Here is an 18,280-nt window from a genome sequence, read left to right on the forward strand (position 1 = left end):
GTGCTTTGTATAACATTCTCTTCTTTAATTCTTTCAATAATCTCATCAAGTAGCCACTATTATCCCCAGGGTTTTTTTTTTTTTTAATGTTTTTTAATGTTTGTTTATCTTTGAGAGAGACAGATATGAGTATGAACAGGGAGGGGCAAAGAGAGAGGGACACACAGAATCTGAAACAGGCTCCAGGCTTTGAGCTGTCAGCACAGAGCCCGACGTGGGGCTTGAACCCACGAACCGGGAGATCATGACCTGAGCTGAAGTTGGATGCCCCACCCAACTGAGCCACCCAGGCACCCCTTTATTATCCCCAGTTTAAGATACAGACCCTCTCCAAGAAATGAGGCAACACCCAATATCACATGGTTAATCTGTAATAAAACTAACATTTATACCTAGAACTTTTTAAATTATAATTATGATATACCACACTACTAATAGTTTAGTAACCTGACATAAAAAGTAAATATAATTCCATAATTAAAATATCAACTTATGGAAGAAGATATTATCCTTATACACAGCACCAAACATATTCTTGAAATAATTATTTGACCTCTGCATAAATTGATATTTATAAAATTTAATTTGGCCCATAAGGAAATGTTTAAAAATAAAAAGAAAAGCTAGATTTCAATCATTTCAGAATGGTCTATCAAAATATTATCTTAAGCTTCCAAAAAGTCTGAAAGCATAACCTAAGGTGCCAAATCAGAAAGATGTATCTATGTGAACAAACTAAGGGAGGCCAACTGACTGTACCAGATCTGTAATACATGCAGCTATTTAAAAAATAGGGACAAAAAGGGTATTTTGGACTCTAAATAATAAAGGGTAGGGGCATAGAGAATATTCCTCTAGTTGAAGCCTTTTTTTTTTTTTTTAAAGCTGGAATACAATGAAGCAATGCCTCAAAAATTCATAGGGAAAATTACGTCCAACATAAAATTATTTCCCCAGCCAAATTATCAGTGAAGTGCTTGTGCAGAAAAAAATGTATTTTTAGGCAGCAAAGTTTAAAACTTTTCCTCCCATGCATACTTTCTCAAGAAACTAGTAGAGGAGTTGCTCTACTAACAAAGACAGAAGAGAGAGGAGACCCAGGAATGCCCAGAAGTCTGGAGAGTAGAAGAAAATACTAGGATGGTAAGTTATAGGAAGCAACCAATTCAGATTGCAGAGCTCCATGAGAGGTAACCAGGTAAAAATGAAAATGGTAGCCACCTTAAAATGGGAAGAAATTCATATTTCTAAATGGAGATGAATCGATGACAGGGTACATAAAACAATAAAGAAATAAAAACAGAAATTTTAATAAACGTAATTATAATTAACTCTAGAAAAAACAAAAACCGCATAGAAGAAAGGAAATGTAATCATGGTACACTGGAACATTGGTAACAAATATTTACATATTCAAAAAATGTACACACTGAACACTGACAACCAACAACTTTGTCAAAGCTGTACTGGAAGGCTAGGGGGAACAAAACGTGTGTGTGATTGTGTGTGTTTGGGGGGAGGGTAGAGTAGGGTTTTAGGAAGTCCACACATACTATCTAAAATTGGAGGTAAAAAGAAATAGCAGAGTAAGTATGATATATTAAAATACCAGAAGTGAAAAAATTATCTCTGAGGAGTCTAAACAGGAAAAAGGGACAGGGACACAGCAGACAGAGAAGTGAATTTTTTTTTTCATTATAAACCTTGTTAAATCCAACTTTTTAAAGTAGTGGTAGCATTTATAGCCTTTATAGCAAAGATCACTTTTTAAGATCACTATCTTAATACTTAGGAGTCTGAATTTTTAGGAATAGCCCGAATTTTTTCATACATCCAATGAATATTATTAGATAATTACTGGGTTGGCTACTAGGCAGGATTCAAAGATAGGCAATTCATTTTACCCACCCCTTGATAAGCTTATAACATAACAGAGGAATTAAATGCCCACAGTGAAAAGAAAACAAAATAACACCAGCAGCAATCAAGCTCAAATCTGTGAGCATATTTCTAACGACAAAAATCCTAGGCCAACCCCAAAATAAGGGTGCCCAAGGAAAAGGCAAACTACTGGGGCTTACTCTAGTCCCTGATTCTGGTCCATTTCACCAGGTTTCTTTCAGAAGCTCTTAAAGAAAAAAGAAGTTGCACAGCTACGTGCAAACCTGAAAGGGATTACAGAACTCCTTCTAGGGTGTGGAAAAGAGCTAACAGTTCTGAAACCATTTCTACCACAAACAGATTAAGACCTAGGTTCTTGACAGCTTGTAATGACCATTTTGAGATATTATAATGTGTTTGGAAAGAGTAACAACATCTTCATGACCTAGGGTATCTGGGGTTTGAGGGAGTACATATGTGCATGTTAAGTAGAAACTATAAACTGTCTTCCCCAATTAATGTCGTGTCATTCATTAAAAAGGTAATTTGAAAGAAACAGAAACTGGATATGGACTGTTTTCTAAATGTCACAGAGTAAAACAGAGAACATAAAAGTATGTAGAAACTCCTAATTATTGTGCTGCATGTTCTGGAAAACCAAATCTAAATGTTGAAAGGTATTAACACCGCCTCAATATATTCATCAGAAATCCTGAACACCTATTTCTTATTAAACTTACAACTAAAATTTTTCTTTTGTTTATAAGGTGTTTCTTTTGTTGTTGTTCTCATTTGTGTGCATGTTTAAATTTTTTTTATGTTTATTCATTTTTGAAAGACATAGAGCACAAGCAGGGGTGGGGCAGAGAGAGAAGGGAACACAGAATCTGAAGCAGGCTCCAGGCTCTGAGCTGTCAGCACAGAGCCCCATGTGGGGCTCGAACTCACGAACTGCGAGATCATGACCTGAGCCAAAGTCAGATGCTCAACTGACTGAGCCACCCAGGCGCCCCACTTGCGTGCATGTTTAAATGTTTAAATGGTAGCAATGATGTTATTACATATATGTAACTTGCCTGAGTGAAAAATACAAGGAAAAGAATGCAAGAACATGGCTGACAGTTACCTTGAATATAGTAAACAAAACCTTTACCTTCTAAGAAGGCATTATTTCTTCTAATATATTTCTCTTTTCTATCATCAAACTCTTTTTTTTTTTCCACTATGAACACACACACAAATCCATTTATGCCAAAGTGGGATCTTATTCTATCCTAGTATCTTCGACAGTGTTAACTGGGGAATTACTTGGAAAATATTACTACAGATATTTATTGCTGGCAATAACAGTATTTAAATTCTAAATTAAAATTAAAGGAAAAAAGAAGAAAAGAGCAATTTGTCACCAAATTACTGTGACAAGTACAAAATCAGTAATACTTTTTAAACACAGCTAAAAAAAAAAGCATGTATAAACTTAGGAAAACACAGGATTTTTAAGCAAAAGCTGAGTATAAAAATATCTTTGAATGTATTTTAAATACATAAAAAGGAGAGAGATGTTATACATGAATTGTTTTCAATGGTATCCAACAATAAAGATAAGAAGAAACAGTTATGGTTCTACTATGTAAATCAGCATTTTTCTACATTGGCAAAAAGCACAACTGAACATCCCAATGGAAAGAATGACACCAGGAAGACTAGAACGGCAAAGGTAAAAATAATTTTCTATTTTCTGTAACTAACACCTAATTCTTACTTTGGCTTTATATTAACAAAATGTTTTTTGTTATTTTTATTATCGTTGTTCTTATGTGTATTTTTTAGTGATAATGATGATGTTACATATGTAACTTGCCTGGGTGAGAAATGAAAGGAACAGAACCAAAAGGATCTTCTGGAGGATGGTTATGTGGAGCAGAAAGTGGGTCTACATTCTTATCTGAGGATGCTCTCTCCTCGAGCCTGTCTGTAAAAATAAGATGAAACAAAAAATAAAATAAAACAAAAACGGTCTTTAAATTAAAAAAAAAAAATGGTAACAGTATAAATAAAATTAAACACAGCAACAGCCTTTTTGAAAAATATTAGATTCAGAGTTCATTTTTATAAGTATTAGGGGGTAAGTCCTGAGCTTAATAGATACTTGTTGCTACAAGGCAAGCTTAACAATATCCTCTCACTGCTAAATATCACAAACACAATTAACCTAATAAATAACTTAGTTTGGTTTATTTAAATACCCAGTTGTCTTCAACTTGTAACATACTAGACCTGAACTAAAACCCAGCTTACTAAAAAGAGACACATTTGGCAGACTTCCTCCAAACATACATATGGGAAAAATACTGCAAACGGCTATTTATTCATAAAATAGGTAAATCTTATTTCTCAATAGCAATAATTTATTACATTACTGTTCATTTCTCATATTACTTTGTAGTTATTTTATCATTCACATATACACAGAAAGATACAGATATTCCTCTATTAAATTAAAAGCCTTAATGACAGAGTATATTATTTTATCCAATAGATATCTGTGATCTAGTATGTGCCAGGCACTATTCTAGGCAATGGGCAGACAACATCAAACAAAATGAAGGGTCTTGCCTTCTTGGAGTTTATATGCTGGCATGGAAAAACAAACAAACAAAAAAAGCAATAAGCATAATGAGAAATACATAGAGCATGTTAAAAATAAAGCCGTAGAGAAAAGTGCAGTGTGGGGTAAAAAGAATTAAGGGTGTGGGCACAAGTGACAGTAATAAATAGACTCATAAGTATCAGGTGAGAAAAGACTCGAAGGAGGCAGGGAAGGGATACCTGGGGAAGGACACACCAGACAGGGGGAATGCAAGAGCAAAGGCTCTGACTCTTGCAGAGGCAGGCTTGTCCCCTAACTCCCTAGTAGTGATTACCTTGCTCTGCTCTTAAACTGCATATCACAGGCACTTGATCAGCTGGGAACTTCTCAATTTTTGTAAGTTGTCTCCCTATCCTCTGATTCTTAGCAATCAAGCATATACTATTAGGAACCCATTCTGTTTTTTCAGGCATTTTAAGCATTCCTAGGACTATACCCTTCATGTTTAAAAAACCCTATGGATAAATTCTGCGGGTCTCATTTGAGTCCTAAGACATTGCAGGGTACGCAAAGAAAATCCAAATATAATTAGACGTTCCTAAAAATGAAGTATAACTTCAGAATGAAGCAAAAAGCTCCAAGTGAAAGCACCCTAGGACAGTGCTTCTCAAATTAAAAGTGCATTCCAGTGAGCTGGGATTTATTAAAATTCAGATTCCGATTGGACAGTTCTGAGATGGGTTCTGAGACTCTGCACTTCAACAAGCTCCCAGGTGATGCAATACTACTGGTCCAGGGAGCACACTCAGGAAGGCAAGCCCTACAGTCAACAATATCCTAACTATACTTAATTGTTGCTATGGAGAATTCTTTAAATACCCTTATGAGAATGGATACAATTATCAGCTTTTATGGCTAAACTAACTCTGCAATATCCACCTGAAACTTTGGGTTGACTAAAATTTTACTTGAAATTTCACTGGTAATATAATAATAAATATTTTGTGAAGACAACAAACTGACCATTGATTTATGCACAAACTAAAAGTTCCAAAACTTAAGAGTTACTTTTCAAATCCAATACTGCATTGGATAACAATGAAAATTCTGGTACAGAAAAGAAAAGGACAAAGGAAAAGAGGAAGTGGGAAAGGACAGATGAAAGAGACTATCTCAGAGTGACAGCCACAGCATAACAACATCCAAGATCCCTCATTCTTGAAAATCAAGACAGTATATGCAAGTACTTAGGTCTAAACTAGGACCAAACTTCCTTTCTAAACCACTTGCATTGTAAGTGCTAGGATTCCTGTATAAAATGTAGTTACCTGGGCCTTACCTAATGAATCAGATTTTCTGAGCAGGAGTTTGAGAATCTACACTTTAATGTGCTCTCCAGGTTTATAAACCAGTACTGTACCAATGGTTCCCAGCACATAAAAATGCAAAGTTATCACTAAGGTTCTTTGAATCCCCATGCACTGGTATATTATCTCCATCAATCTATGGCAAATTCACATAAATGTATAAACAGCACCATGTAGTTATGACAAGAGTACAAACATTATCGTGTAGGGATAAACCAGTATTTTTTATACAGTGAGTCTCACAGTTTAAAATATGGAGACACTCTTAAATGCAAAGTTCATTTATCCAATTATTTCAAAACAGAAATCAGAATAAATTCACTATAAAATGAATCATGTTCTCACTGTTCCATAAAACACAGAATCAATTTTTCCATGGAGGACTTTTTTTTTTTTTTTAAATCATTTAAATTTCTGAAGTTCACTGGATAGGGGCACCTGGGTGGCTCAGTCAGTTAAGTGTTCGACTCTTGATTTCAGCTCAGGTCATGATCTTGTGGTTCGTGAGACTGAGGCCCACATCAGGCTCTGTGCTGACAGAGCATAGCCTACTTGGGATTCTCTCCCTCTCTCTCTCTGCCCCTTCCCTGCTCACACATTCCCTCTTTCTCTCAAAATAAACATTAAAATATTAATAAAAAAAAAGTTCACGGAATAATCTAGATCTCAGGGTACAAAATACAAATAAATACATATGTTAATTTTTTAAATTATTAATTACCTATAATTGAAAGCTAATGAAAAGGTATACAGGAATACTTTTCAAATACACAGTCACCCCTAAATGAATTTAAATCCATTTTCAAATAATTGGTGTACATTAGAGCAAAACTTGAGCTTGATTTGCCCAATATTAAGAAACTTACCTCCTCCTGCCTTCCCAAAAGAATTATGTAGGTGAATAAAGACATATCTTTTCAGGATTTTTAATTGATACAGATGGCAAAAATACAGGATTTAAAAATCCTAGAATCAAAGTATATTCCACAACATCATCAGAAAATTAATATACCCTGATAAGTTAACTCAGCAGCTTATATGGGTAATGGACTGAATAGCCAAAAAGTTAATGAATAAATTTTACAAGTACAGTCTTCACCTGATACTTCTGAAACTACTCAAATATATTTGAGAAGTTCTGTTATTCTGCACTGAAGAAACAGCCATAAATGTGAATTTGCTTAAAATGGAAAGAGTTAGTATTTTACAACAAACTAATACAGATGTTTACATCTATATCCTTCCATGGCTTCGCAGGAAAAAAAGAACACATTCGGTGGAATGTGCAAAGCAGCCATAGTCTGTGGTTTCTTCTCTTCTTCCTTTTAGTTACTGTAACACGGTTTTAAACAGAAACAAACAATTGCCATCAACAAAAATAATATTCCATTAAGTATTACTTTTAATTAACATGCAGAGCTACACAACCATTTGAACAAATGCAAGTTAAAAATTTTCCCAAAGCAAACACCTGTATTCTAATTAGTGTTTAATGTATTAAATTTTATCACAGATTTCTAAAGTTTACATGCTAATCTGGATATTTTGGTACAAAAGACAAAGAAAAATACAAGTTTAAGCTTTAAAAAATGCCACTGATATCAGCTTTACTCATGATGCTTAATTTTAATTTAATGTTTTGATTTTAAGTAGGAACAGACAAAAAATTCTGAACCATAAATAATATTCAGTTACACTGAAAGCAAAAGCAAGAATCTGGTCTATTTAATATGTTAAATCCCTTTGCCAACTGGTATATGGAATCAACAACTGTTTTCTTTATTGTTTTTTTTTTTAATTTTTATTTACTTTTTGAGGGAGAGACAGAACGAGCGAGCGAGCACAAACAGAGGAGGGGCAGAGAGAGAGGGAGACACAGAATCTGACGCAGGCTCCAGGCTCTGAGCTGTCAGCACAGAGCCCGACGCGGGGCTCAAACTCACAGATCGTGAGATCATGACCTGAGCTGAAGTCAGATGCTCAACAGACTGAGCCACCCAGGTGCCCCGACAATTAAAGATCCCTAAAAAACTTTTTGTTACCAACTACTAATATTTTAGAATTCTGGTATGTCAAAATATATGATTCTTAAATCACCTTTTGGATAATACACACAAGTAAAATATTTCCTAGACAGAAATATCCTTTTTTTTAAAATAAATAACCATGTACCATCTTAAAAATAAAACCTCAGATGGCAATGTATTACTCTGAACAATCATTACATGGGCAATGCCTATATACAGGTATTCAGTTTCTCAATGGAAAGCATATCACAAACCAAATACAAACTACTTCAAAAAAGAGTCTGGAAAATAGCTGGTAAAATCTGTGCTGAGAAAAAAGGAAAATTTGCTATTTCAAATCCATCAATAATTTACTTACTATTTTACAAAAAGTTTTTAACAACAAAGAAACCAACTAGTAATGACCAAAATTAATTAACTTTCATTACACTGTTAGCCTTCCACTGAAACTCCTAACGTTCTGAATGAAATCTTCTATGCAGCAGGGAAATTTAGACCTTGTCAAGTGGATCAAATATTAGATACCTTATTGCTTGTGAGTCAGAGGTGCTAAAGAGGACTGAATATATTACAGTTAAGTAACACTTTGCAAAGAAATCTTTCTAAACTATATTCTATACATTAATGATTTTTTTATAAGCGTTATTAAAGATATTTCACCTTTTTTGAACACCATTATTACAACTATCAATTATTAAGGAAAAGACAGACTTTTTTCTTTTGCTGTCATGTCATTTCTGCTGTTGATGTTGTTTGTGCATAAAGTCCCTTCTAATTTGGTTTTTCTAAACCTGATAGTTTATATATAATTTTTAAATGCTGGTTAAAGGGCAATAACCTCAAGATGGAACCTATGATTTCCACTGAAGATGAGGAAAGGGAGGTGGCATTTATGGAGTGCCCAAACTCTTTCAAGACATTATTTAATTTTCCTGATAACTCTGCGAGGTAAGCATCATTATACCCAGTTTATAAACAAGGAAGTGAGACAGCAGTTAGGTCCCTTTCCTGAGATTACAACTTAATTAAATGGCATTGCCAAGTATCAGAACCCTCGTCTGTTTTCTGGTGCTATATGCCAATTTGAGTGTGGCAGCCCTGTGACAGTGGTTTCAATAGCTCAGGGACCATCTAGGCACTTTTCCAAATGGCTAACTTGCTCCAAAGTCTGACCTTCAGATAAATCTCCTCCTCTACTTGCATTTGGAACTTAGTATCTTTCCATAATCAACAGGGCAGTAAAATCTAAACTCTTTGGCATACACGTGTGCACAGATACATACAAAAATTACATGTTATCTGATCCTGAAGTTTGAAAGCAAATAGCTGGTTAAGAGTTTTACATGTTAACCCCAAATTTTATGAAGTTATGTACACATGAATATACTATATGCTATTTTTCCCTAAGTGAAGTAAGTAAAATTTGGCTGTCATTACAAATTCTAAGATGCTCAGAATAACACATTTTTATAAGATAGAGAATACTCTACCCCTTCCATCCACTGATGGAAAAAAAAGGAGGAGTTTTATCCAAAGAGTAGAAAATACTGATTTAGCAAACCCTTAGCTACCATCCTGGGTCAAAACACACTAAAATGAATATTTTAATTTTACCTTTTGCTTTCAAAATAACCTCATAAATTGTATTGATTTGGTTAATCCCTGGGTCTCCCTGCCACTACCCCGAAAGAAAGAGATACTTCATTTCCTTCTTTAAAACTTGTCTCATACTCAACATAAAGTATGGCGATACTCAACATAAAGTATACTAGAAATGCCAAACAAAAACAGTCATGGTTTACAAAAACTTTTTTAATTAAAAGATGTAAGTTTGGTTTTACCAGAGTTGACAAACCTTTATTAAAGGTTCAAAGCTCATTTTTATATCTGCATTAATCATCAACTTAATTTTTCATAAGCATATAACCAATATGAAGAATACAAATTTAAATCCTAAACAAGTAGTCTTTCGTGAATTCAGGGCATTTATAAAAATTTTACATAAAATATGTATCAGTTGGGAAGAAAGCATTTCATCTAATCAGTGTTCTCATAAAGCCAGTTACCTAAAATAAAATAGAAGCTAGGAACTAAAACTAGGGACCATTTGGATTGTCTTTTCACACGCAAAACAGGAAAACACACTTGGATAGGCGTGTGCGCACACACACACACACACACACACACAGGCCTCCAAAACCTGAAAATTATCTACAGACTCTAGAGGTTAGCTTCTTGTTCCTATTTTGCAACCTTCTGAAAACATTCCACACACCCACCTTCCAAAAAACAACTTTTCTAAAATACGTGTGGTGAGGCTTGACATATATATTAATTTAAGAAAAGGTAAGGATTCCAAGTAAAAACATTGAGATATCTGATTTAAAGTGGAAAATAATTTATTTATCTTTTGCCATATCAGGACAACAAAGCAGCCCTTTTATGTCAGGACTCAATGAAAGGGCATCACAAAACATTAACATAATGTAGTAGCCCATGTTTTCTTTCAGGCACTTTCAAAGGGCATTTCAGACCCACAATATCTTCTACTGAGTGTGCAAGAAAACAGAGCTGCAAAATGATTAGTAAGCAAGATACTAATGTCTCCCTTTTCATTTGAACATTAATTTTCCATGTTTTAGAGATATTCTGAATTTAACATTCAAAGTTATGCAGTATTTAAGTGTTAGGAATCAGCATTACTATCAGCAATCTTGGATTTAATAGCTACTATCAAGCAATTGATTTCTAATGCACACAACATAGTTAGATAGTATATATAAAAGAAGATGGCCTGATTTTTGCCCTCAAATGCACAAAAAGAATTTTCTATTTACCACCTCAAAACAGTCTTTGGCCTTGCTGAATTATTATAGAGCTGTTATATTACTGTGAAGCAAAGTAAGCCTTCAAGTGTCCCTTACTTGATCTCAGAAGGTCAAATTCTCTGTCCAACAGTTCCTCTTCTGTTAACTTGGAGAAATTATCCTCTCCAAAAGGATTCCACCCTGACATATCAGGTGGGTTACTGATGTTCTTCTGACTTGTAACATTTGCAACTGCCTCTTTACCAGCAACTGACCTATAGTAATAATTAAGAGAGGGAAAGAAGAAAAAAAAACATTAGAATTAAAAATTCTAAAGTGCCCTAGTTCATACTTTCTAAATACTTAGAAAAGCAGATCCTTTTATTATGATGGAGATGGCAGATTAAGGAGACCACCTGGGATCTGAACCACCCCCATGTGTACCCTTGGGCAGGTTCCTTAACCTCTCTCTGTCTCAGCTTCTTCATCTGTAAAACAGGAGTAACTATATACCCCATAAGGTTACTGAGAAGATTAGTTAATACGTATAAAACAAAAAGAACGGTGTCTAGAAAAAGAAATCAGCACTCAATAAATATTATGATCATCATAGCAAACAGCCCTAAAGTGACAATCAGTTGCCATGTCAAACAGTATCACTCTAAAATCACTATTGAATATGATCTTATGCCCTGGTTATGTTGAGAACACCACAATAATTTTCCTTTTGACAAAGGCATTCTCTACACAGCTACCAAGAAAACATGAACTGTTAGGACTGCTTTATGTATTAGCTAGAACTAGATGACGGTTGTTTTCTACTTAATAAATAACTCATGGTATTTAAAGTATCTACATAGCTGGAGCTTGGGATCACTGGTTTTATGAAAGTTATCTAATAGGCCTTTTGGCTTTTAAAAGAAGGTGAGAATGTAAAGATTTCTTAACCTGACAATCCCTTGGTACCTGTCAGTCACCCCAGCCTGGAAATATACCACAGGTACAAGGCAATGTAACAAAGTTGTCACGTTTGTTTCATAATTCAGGTCCAGATATTCTAACATTGGTAATGGAGGGAGAATCTCCATGAATTTCTTAAAAAGTACCTCAAATTTGCAAGCCTTGACTCATCTCCCTAAATACACTCTCCCCTTGGGAGCTGGCTTCCACTGCCACCACTCAGATCTTGAAAAGAGAGGGCAAAAGTTGCCCATTTAGTCCTCTAGTCCAAGCCTGTACAGTATAGCTGAGCCAAGAAGGAATGTGTAAACACTTACTGAAAGCTAGACAAAAACATAGTAATTTACCAACAAGTAGATAGTCTTTTTTAGTAAATATGACTTAGCTATCTTAAAATCAAATATAATTCGTTTTGAACTCATGGTGGGAACGCATCAACTGCCAATATCTAAGCCTGCCTCCACATGACGGAATCTCATACTAATTCCAAAACTGCCTTCAAGGACTTTCAGAGCCCCTGAAACACAAATCAGAGAGGCTAGAACTCAAACAGAAATAGGTGTTCTCTCTCCTGCCTGCCAATGATCCCTTTGAGAACTTTCTGATTCCCTATCCCTATCCTCCTCTTGATGTTCTTTGGATGATTTCATTGATTCTTCTTGGTAGACTATAAATCAATGAGGTGTGTCACCTTAACCAATGGTTTAAATAGGTGTTAAAATACATCTACAAGTTCTTGGACACTCCTCCCTTCAAAGCACAGAATCGAATTACCCTGCCCTTGAATATTGGGTTAGATCTAGTGACTCAATTCCAACAAATGAAATATGGCAGAGAAGGACCAGTGTGTCTTCTGAGACTAGATCATAAAAGGCATCACAGGTTCTTTCTTGCCCTCTCTTTTGGACCATTTGCTCTTGAACAAACCAGAACAAATAATTCTTTATTCAAAACAGTCTTTGGCTTTGTCAAAAAGAATACTTAAGCAACCTTTTGGAAAGATCCATGTGACAGAGAACGAAGGCCTCCTGCCCTAAGCCATGTTGAGTGAGCCATCTTATGAAAAGATCCTCCAGCACCAGCCAAGACTTCAGCAGACTGCAACTCCAGGCAAACATCTTAACTGTACCCTCATAAGAGACCCTTCCCTTGACATAAACATAGGGCTAAACCACTCCGAAATTCCTGATCTAAAGAGTGTATGAGATCACAAATGTTTATCATTGTTTTAAAACACTAAATTTGGGGGTAATTTATTATGCAGCAACAAATAACTAATACAACAGGGCAATTTACCATAAAAAGTAAAATAATATATGTGTTGATGTTTATGTCACTATTATTTGAATACATCATGGTAACACTCTCCAATAGCCATACTAAAGATATATCAACACAATGGAAGAGTAGAAATTTTAGCAGATTAAGTGGTAAAGGAAATAATCATGCTAACCAAGATACTGACCTTTCCCTTTGTCTAAGGAACTACCCGGTTTCTTATCTTCTACTCAAACATCTCTTATACACTTAGAGCCAAACATTTAACCCAATTCTCACCTTCTACTGACCTAGTTATAAGCAGGAATATTTGCTTACAGATGACCTTTTAAATTGTTAAGATATTATACTCAACATATCTTTGGTAAAGATTGATATTAAATGGAAATATTAACGAAGTAACATTAAGGCCCCAAGTGCAACTGAATTGTTCCTCTGGGAAACTAGTGCTCATATTTGCCAAGTATGTAACTGTTTCTACCTATTTAACCATTACCCTTTCCTGCTCCAACCTCCCATCTCCTTCAATACATAATTTCACAGGGGTGGAGTTAAAACGAGTCTTATGCACTTTCACAGATATCCAATTCAATATTTCCCAAACTGGAGTATGCAGAGGATTTTGATGATAAACCAATTTTTTTTTTCTAAAGTTACACAGAAATTAGGAAAAAAAAAAATTCCCAAACACATCACACCTGTGATTCTATACACAGTGTCACTGGAGATGAGATTTAAGTAGGCAATGCTATGTGAGCTACAAGTCATAGCTTTCAGCACCCTGCATGCTTACCTGGGCCTCATATCTTTAGATACTCATCGTCCTTTATAACTAATCAGTTTAGATAGTGCACATGCAATGGAACACTAACAAGAACTTTCTCCTACAGATTTTCAATGAGGACTCTATTCTCATCAGTGACAAACCTTTGTTTCCAAAGGTTGGCAATCCTTTAGAATACAAAGTATACGTAATATATATGCTATATATACCCACACTCACACACACGATGTAACTGACATTTTTTATGCTCATTAACATCAAAAGTAAAAACAAATTAATATAAATCTCATCAGTATCTTAAACTAAACAATACTGAGGAGAATATCCTATTTTTAATAAAGAATAAAACTATTCCATTCTTATCCCTAGGGGACTTATTTTTTAGGTATATCTTTTTTGTAAATGTAACAGATTAGTACTTATGTTTCATAGATTTTAGTAGTTTTAATATGTTTAAAATGTTTAATATGATTTGTTTTAATGCTATTATTTGCAATAATGCTATTAATTTATTAGAGACAAAAATGGTATGTGGTTAAATCAAAAAACTGTAACCAGAGTAGGCAAATAACAAATGGTTTGGCAAATACCAATCTGCATCTTTAAACCAGCCTCTGATCTTATGCCCTGCTCTGCATACTTGTCCTAATTCATGCACCTCAATTTTTAATTTAGGAAAACACTTCAATAAATCCATTTGTTCTCTCTCCCTCTCTCTCTCCCTCTTTCTCTCCTTCTCTCTCTCTCTCTCTCTCTCTCTCTCTCTCTCTCTCACACACACACACACACACACACACACACACACACACAGGCTGGGAGGTGTATTACAGCAAACTGTATACTTTATTCCTCTCTTGACATGCTCAGTGATATTTCTCATGCCCAAATCCTAGCCAAAGCTTGCAGATACCTTTTCCCAGCTAATGATCATATCCTTAAATAGTGTTGTAGGAGAACTTCTTTAGTGTTCCAGTAACCAAAGTTCTAGCAACTACTTCCTTCTATGTATCCAGAAATACTGGGAAGTATTCATAATGGCCAAGAGATTTTTTCATTACAAAATCCTGAAGCACTCCCCAATTCAAATCTGAGTTTGAAAACATTTATGCCACCGTTTTTTAGTTTACTGTAATGTTTTCAATATGAATTATCCTGGAAAAATAACTACTAACCAATGTATCTGAATACCAAAATGTACAAGGCTGTAGTAACAATAACCTTATACTTCTTATCTTAAAAAAGAACCAAATGACATGTTACTATTTTTTGTACCTCTTTAAAGTAAACCAAATTAGGCAATCTGTGGGTAAATATTATCTAATTAATTCAAAGCAATAATATATAAGGAGAAAAAGCTAAATTAACTTGTCTACAAGAATTACTTTTTTAAAATATTAAAGTAGCTTGTCAGGGTTTTGTTTCTATTTACATTACAAAGAATGTCTTAACATATAAGCCACTAATTTCCTTAGCCTTAAATGCTGCTGGATATTGCCTAAGCCTTACCTTGCAAATAGCAATCAGCAGACTTAACTAATGGAAATGCAAGGAAGGATGGGGATGCACAGGGACAGAAAGAGAGGACGTGTAAGACAAAAAGGGGGACTTTGCAGAGACATGGACTCTGGAGTACTTCAGGAGCCACACAGTGACTCCACTCTACATGTACACCCACTTCCACAATAATTTCTTTTGCATTCACCGGGAAAACACTTGCCTATTGGCACTGTAGGAGGAGTCCGCTATAGTTCCAACCTGAGCTGGAAGTGATGAAGTGTAGGAAACTAAGGCCGGTGAGAACTCTTGAGGGGAGGTAAGATACTCAGGAGACGCCTGTTGCTGAGGCTGCTGATGCTGAGCTAGCATTTGTTGCTGCAAGAAAGCCTGCTGGTACTGCTGCATCTGAAACAAGAAACGCCTGTTACACAAAACAGCACTTGCTCCAGGTCACTAAAGCACAGTCAGCATCGCACCTAGTTACTCTGCTCCTTCCTTTTCACGTTGGCAACAAAATCAGAAGCCTGAAAAACAATTTATATATGAAGGAGCAGCTTGCTACTGGAATACCTCAGCAAGATAAAATAAGTCTATTTAAGAAGCTGTTTAACTGTATGTATTATGGTGATTATTTTGCAAAATATACAAATATCAAGTCATTACATTTACCCCCAAAACTAATATAATGTTATGTCAATTATACCTCAATTAAAAAAAAAAAAAAAAGCTATAAAGCCTGGCTCTCTTGGCAGGATTCAAATTCCTCATTTGAATAGTTTAAGAAAAAGACAATGGAGTAGCTTACAGTCACTAGAACAGCAGTTGCTATAAAAAATTTTTTAAAAAGTCACACTATTCTCTGAAGTAAATGCAATTTTCCTTTGGGTTTCTTTTTTTATTCAACAGATATGTGCCAAATGAAAGAGACATATGACAAAAGATCATGGGAAACAGATCATTTGCTTTATACCATGAGATAAGAGAAAAATACCATCAGTCAGTTACAATGTGCCAAATTCAGGTGCTACAGTTCAAACCAATGTAAAACTGCTTTGGAACACACGAATGGCCTTGTTGAAACTGTGTTGGGCACTTGGGTGGTTCAGTCAGTTAAGGGTCCGACTCTTGATTTCAGCACAGGTCACAATCTCGCTGTTCATGAGATCGAGCCCTGTGCCAGGAGAGCCTGTTTGAGATTCTTTCTCTCCCTCTCTCTCTGCTCCTCCCCCCGCAAAAATAAACTTAAAAATAAAAAATAGAACTAAAAAAAAAATGTGTTCATTAACCTACTTGGGTTAATTTTGAATAATTAAATTCTGAATAATACCATTTATACTGTGAATTCCAACACTGGAATGTATTCTCAGAAATTTCTACAAATTATGTAACATTTACCATTGCAGGATACTGTGATGCAGAAGGTTGCGGCTGATACACTGAATGCATTAAAAACTGTTGCTGAAGGATCTGTTGCTGCTGCATTGCATGTTGATACTACAATGAAAAAACAAAGAAACACATCAATATTACTTGTGCCTTTTTTGTGCCATAGTTGTTTTTTTTGTTTTGTTTTGTTTTGCTTTTTTTTTAGTACTGATCTTAACATCATAACTATGGGTACTAGTGGTCCAAATACCAAAGTAAAATAGCTACAGTCAGTAAAGGACTATAACTTACACATGCTTATTGGAATTGGGTTTCAAAAGTATCAATGAAACATAAAGATTCAACTAAAACTATTCCCAGCACAGTTTAAGGATGTTTGGAAGAAAACTAAACCCAAACACATTTACTAATTAATGAAAACCCTAGTTTGTGTCCATGACCCATTATAGTAAATTCCTAATCTCCTCCATCTTCCCTTCAATGATATCTTCTGGCCATCCAATGGCACCGTCTACTTAACTATGTTCCGCTCTGGGTCTATCAGTCAAGACCAGAAGATGAGACATCCATGAGAAGTGCCATGCATTTAATAGGCTCAAAAACATTTCAGAAAAGATGGAAGGATGATTGTGACAAGTCATTAAATTTGAAATAGTTTAGTGAAACTAGAAATTTGTAAGTCCTAACGAGGCAAAGGGCAGAATAGAACGTAAGGTCATTTTTTCCTATGTCCCTTCCAACTCTAAATGCCACTCGTACACACACACACACACACACACACACACACACACACACACACTCTCTCTCTCACCCTGGCCAAAAAAAAAAAAAAAAAGCAAAAAGAACAAAATCCCAAGATAATGTTACTTCTGAAAGCCTAAATTATCACCCTTCCAGTAATAATGTTATAAATCTGTTTCTCAACTCAAAATATAACCTGAAAAAGATAACATTCACCATAAACAGCCATGTTTATTCATAATGTCCAATGACTGAACATTTTTGGCTTCATAAAGCCATGATTTCAATCTATTTCAACAGAATATTCTTTTTTTAATGTTATTTTTTTAAGTTTATTTATTTTGAGACAGAGAGAGAGAACATGAGCAGGGGGACAGAGAATCCCAAGCAGGCTCCGTGCTGTCAGCGCAGAGTCCGACGCAGGGCTTAAACTCACAAACCATGAGATCACGACCTGAGCTGAAACACAGAGTCGGACGCTTAACCGACTGAGTCAGCCAGGTGCCTCTCAAGAGAATATTCTTAAGAATCTCACAGACTGCAACTAAAATAATCAGGAAATTGGGCAAAGTGTTCACTTGGACCCAGAACTGAAGGTGCCCAGTGTATGAAAGGGAACTCCCTGATACTCAACAGCCACATGAATTTCACAACACTACTCCCGTATCCACAGTAACCAAAGAATTACCTGCTGCATGAAGGCATCCTGAAGTAACTGCTGCTGCTGCTGCTGCTGCTGCTGCTGCTGCTGCTGCTGGTGAGGATGGCGATGCTGTAAATGCAGTTGCTGCAATCTCCAATCTCCCTGTTGTAGCTGCTGAAGTACTCTATGCTGTTGTGGAGGCTGCTGAGGGGGACCCTGACCCAATACAATCTCGGGGCCATTTCCAGGTCTCGGTGCTCCTAAAAAGTGGTTTCCATGTGAAACATAGGTTAACATACTCAAGACTTCAGCAAAATGG

The 18,280-nt window shown here is 35.5% G+C and overlaps 1 protein-coding gene across 3 annotated transcripts in view; it reads right to left on the bottom strand.

Moving 5' to 3' along the window:
* The window catches only part of BMP2K (BMP2 inducible kinase), a 131,590-nt gene that overhangs the window by 16,952 nt on the left and 96,358 nt on the right, over positions 1 to 18,280 (bottom strand). For all 3 annotated transcript variants that reach the window (XM_047857398.1, XM_047857397.1, XM_047857396.1), the window contains exons 11-15: positions 18,007 to 18,221; positions 16,587 to 16,685; positions 15,412 to 15,596; positions 10,790 to 10,947; positions 3,743 to 3,853 (exon numbers count right to left, since the gene is read on the bottom strand). In XM_047857398.1, the coding sequence (XP_047713354.1) occupies positions 3,743 to 3,853; positions 10,790 to 10,947; positions 15,412 to 15,596; positions 16,587 to 16,685; positions 18,007 to 18,221 (768 nt within the window). The remainder of the gene's footprint in view (positions 1 to 3,742; positions 3,854 to 10,789; positions 10,948 to 15,411; positions 15,597 to 16,586; positions 16,686 to 18,006; positions 18,222 to 18,280) is intronic.

The sequence above is a fragment of the Prionailurus viverrinus genome, chromosome B1, assembly GCF_022837055.1.
Source record: "Prionailurus viverrinus isolate Anna chromosome B1, UM_Priviv_1.0, whole genome shotgun sequence".
Classification (NCBI taxonomy): Eukaryota; Metazoa; Chordata; class Mammalia; order Carnivora; family Felidae; genus Prionailurus; species Prionailurus viverrinus.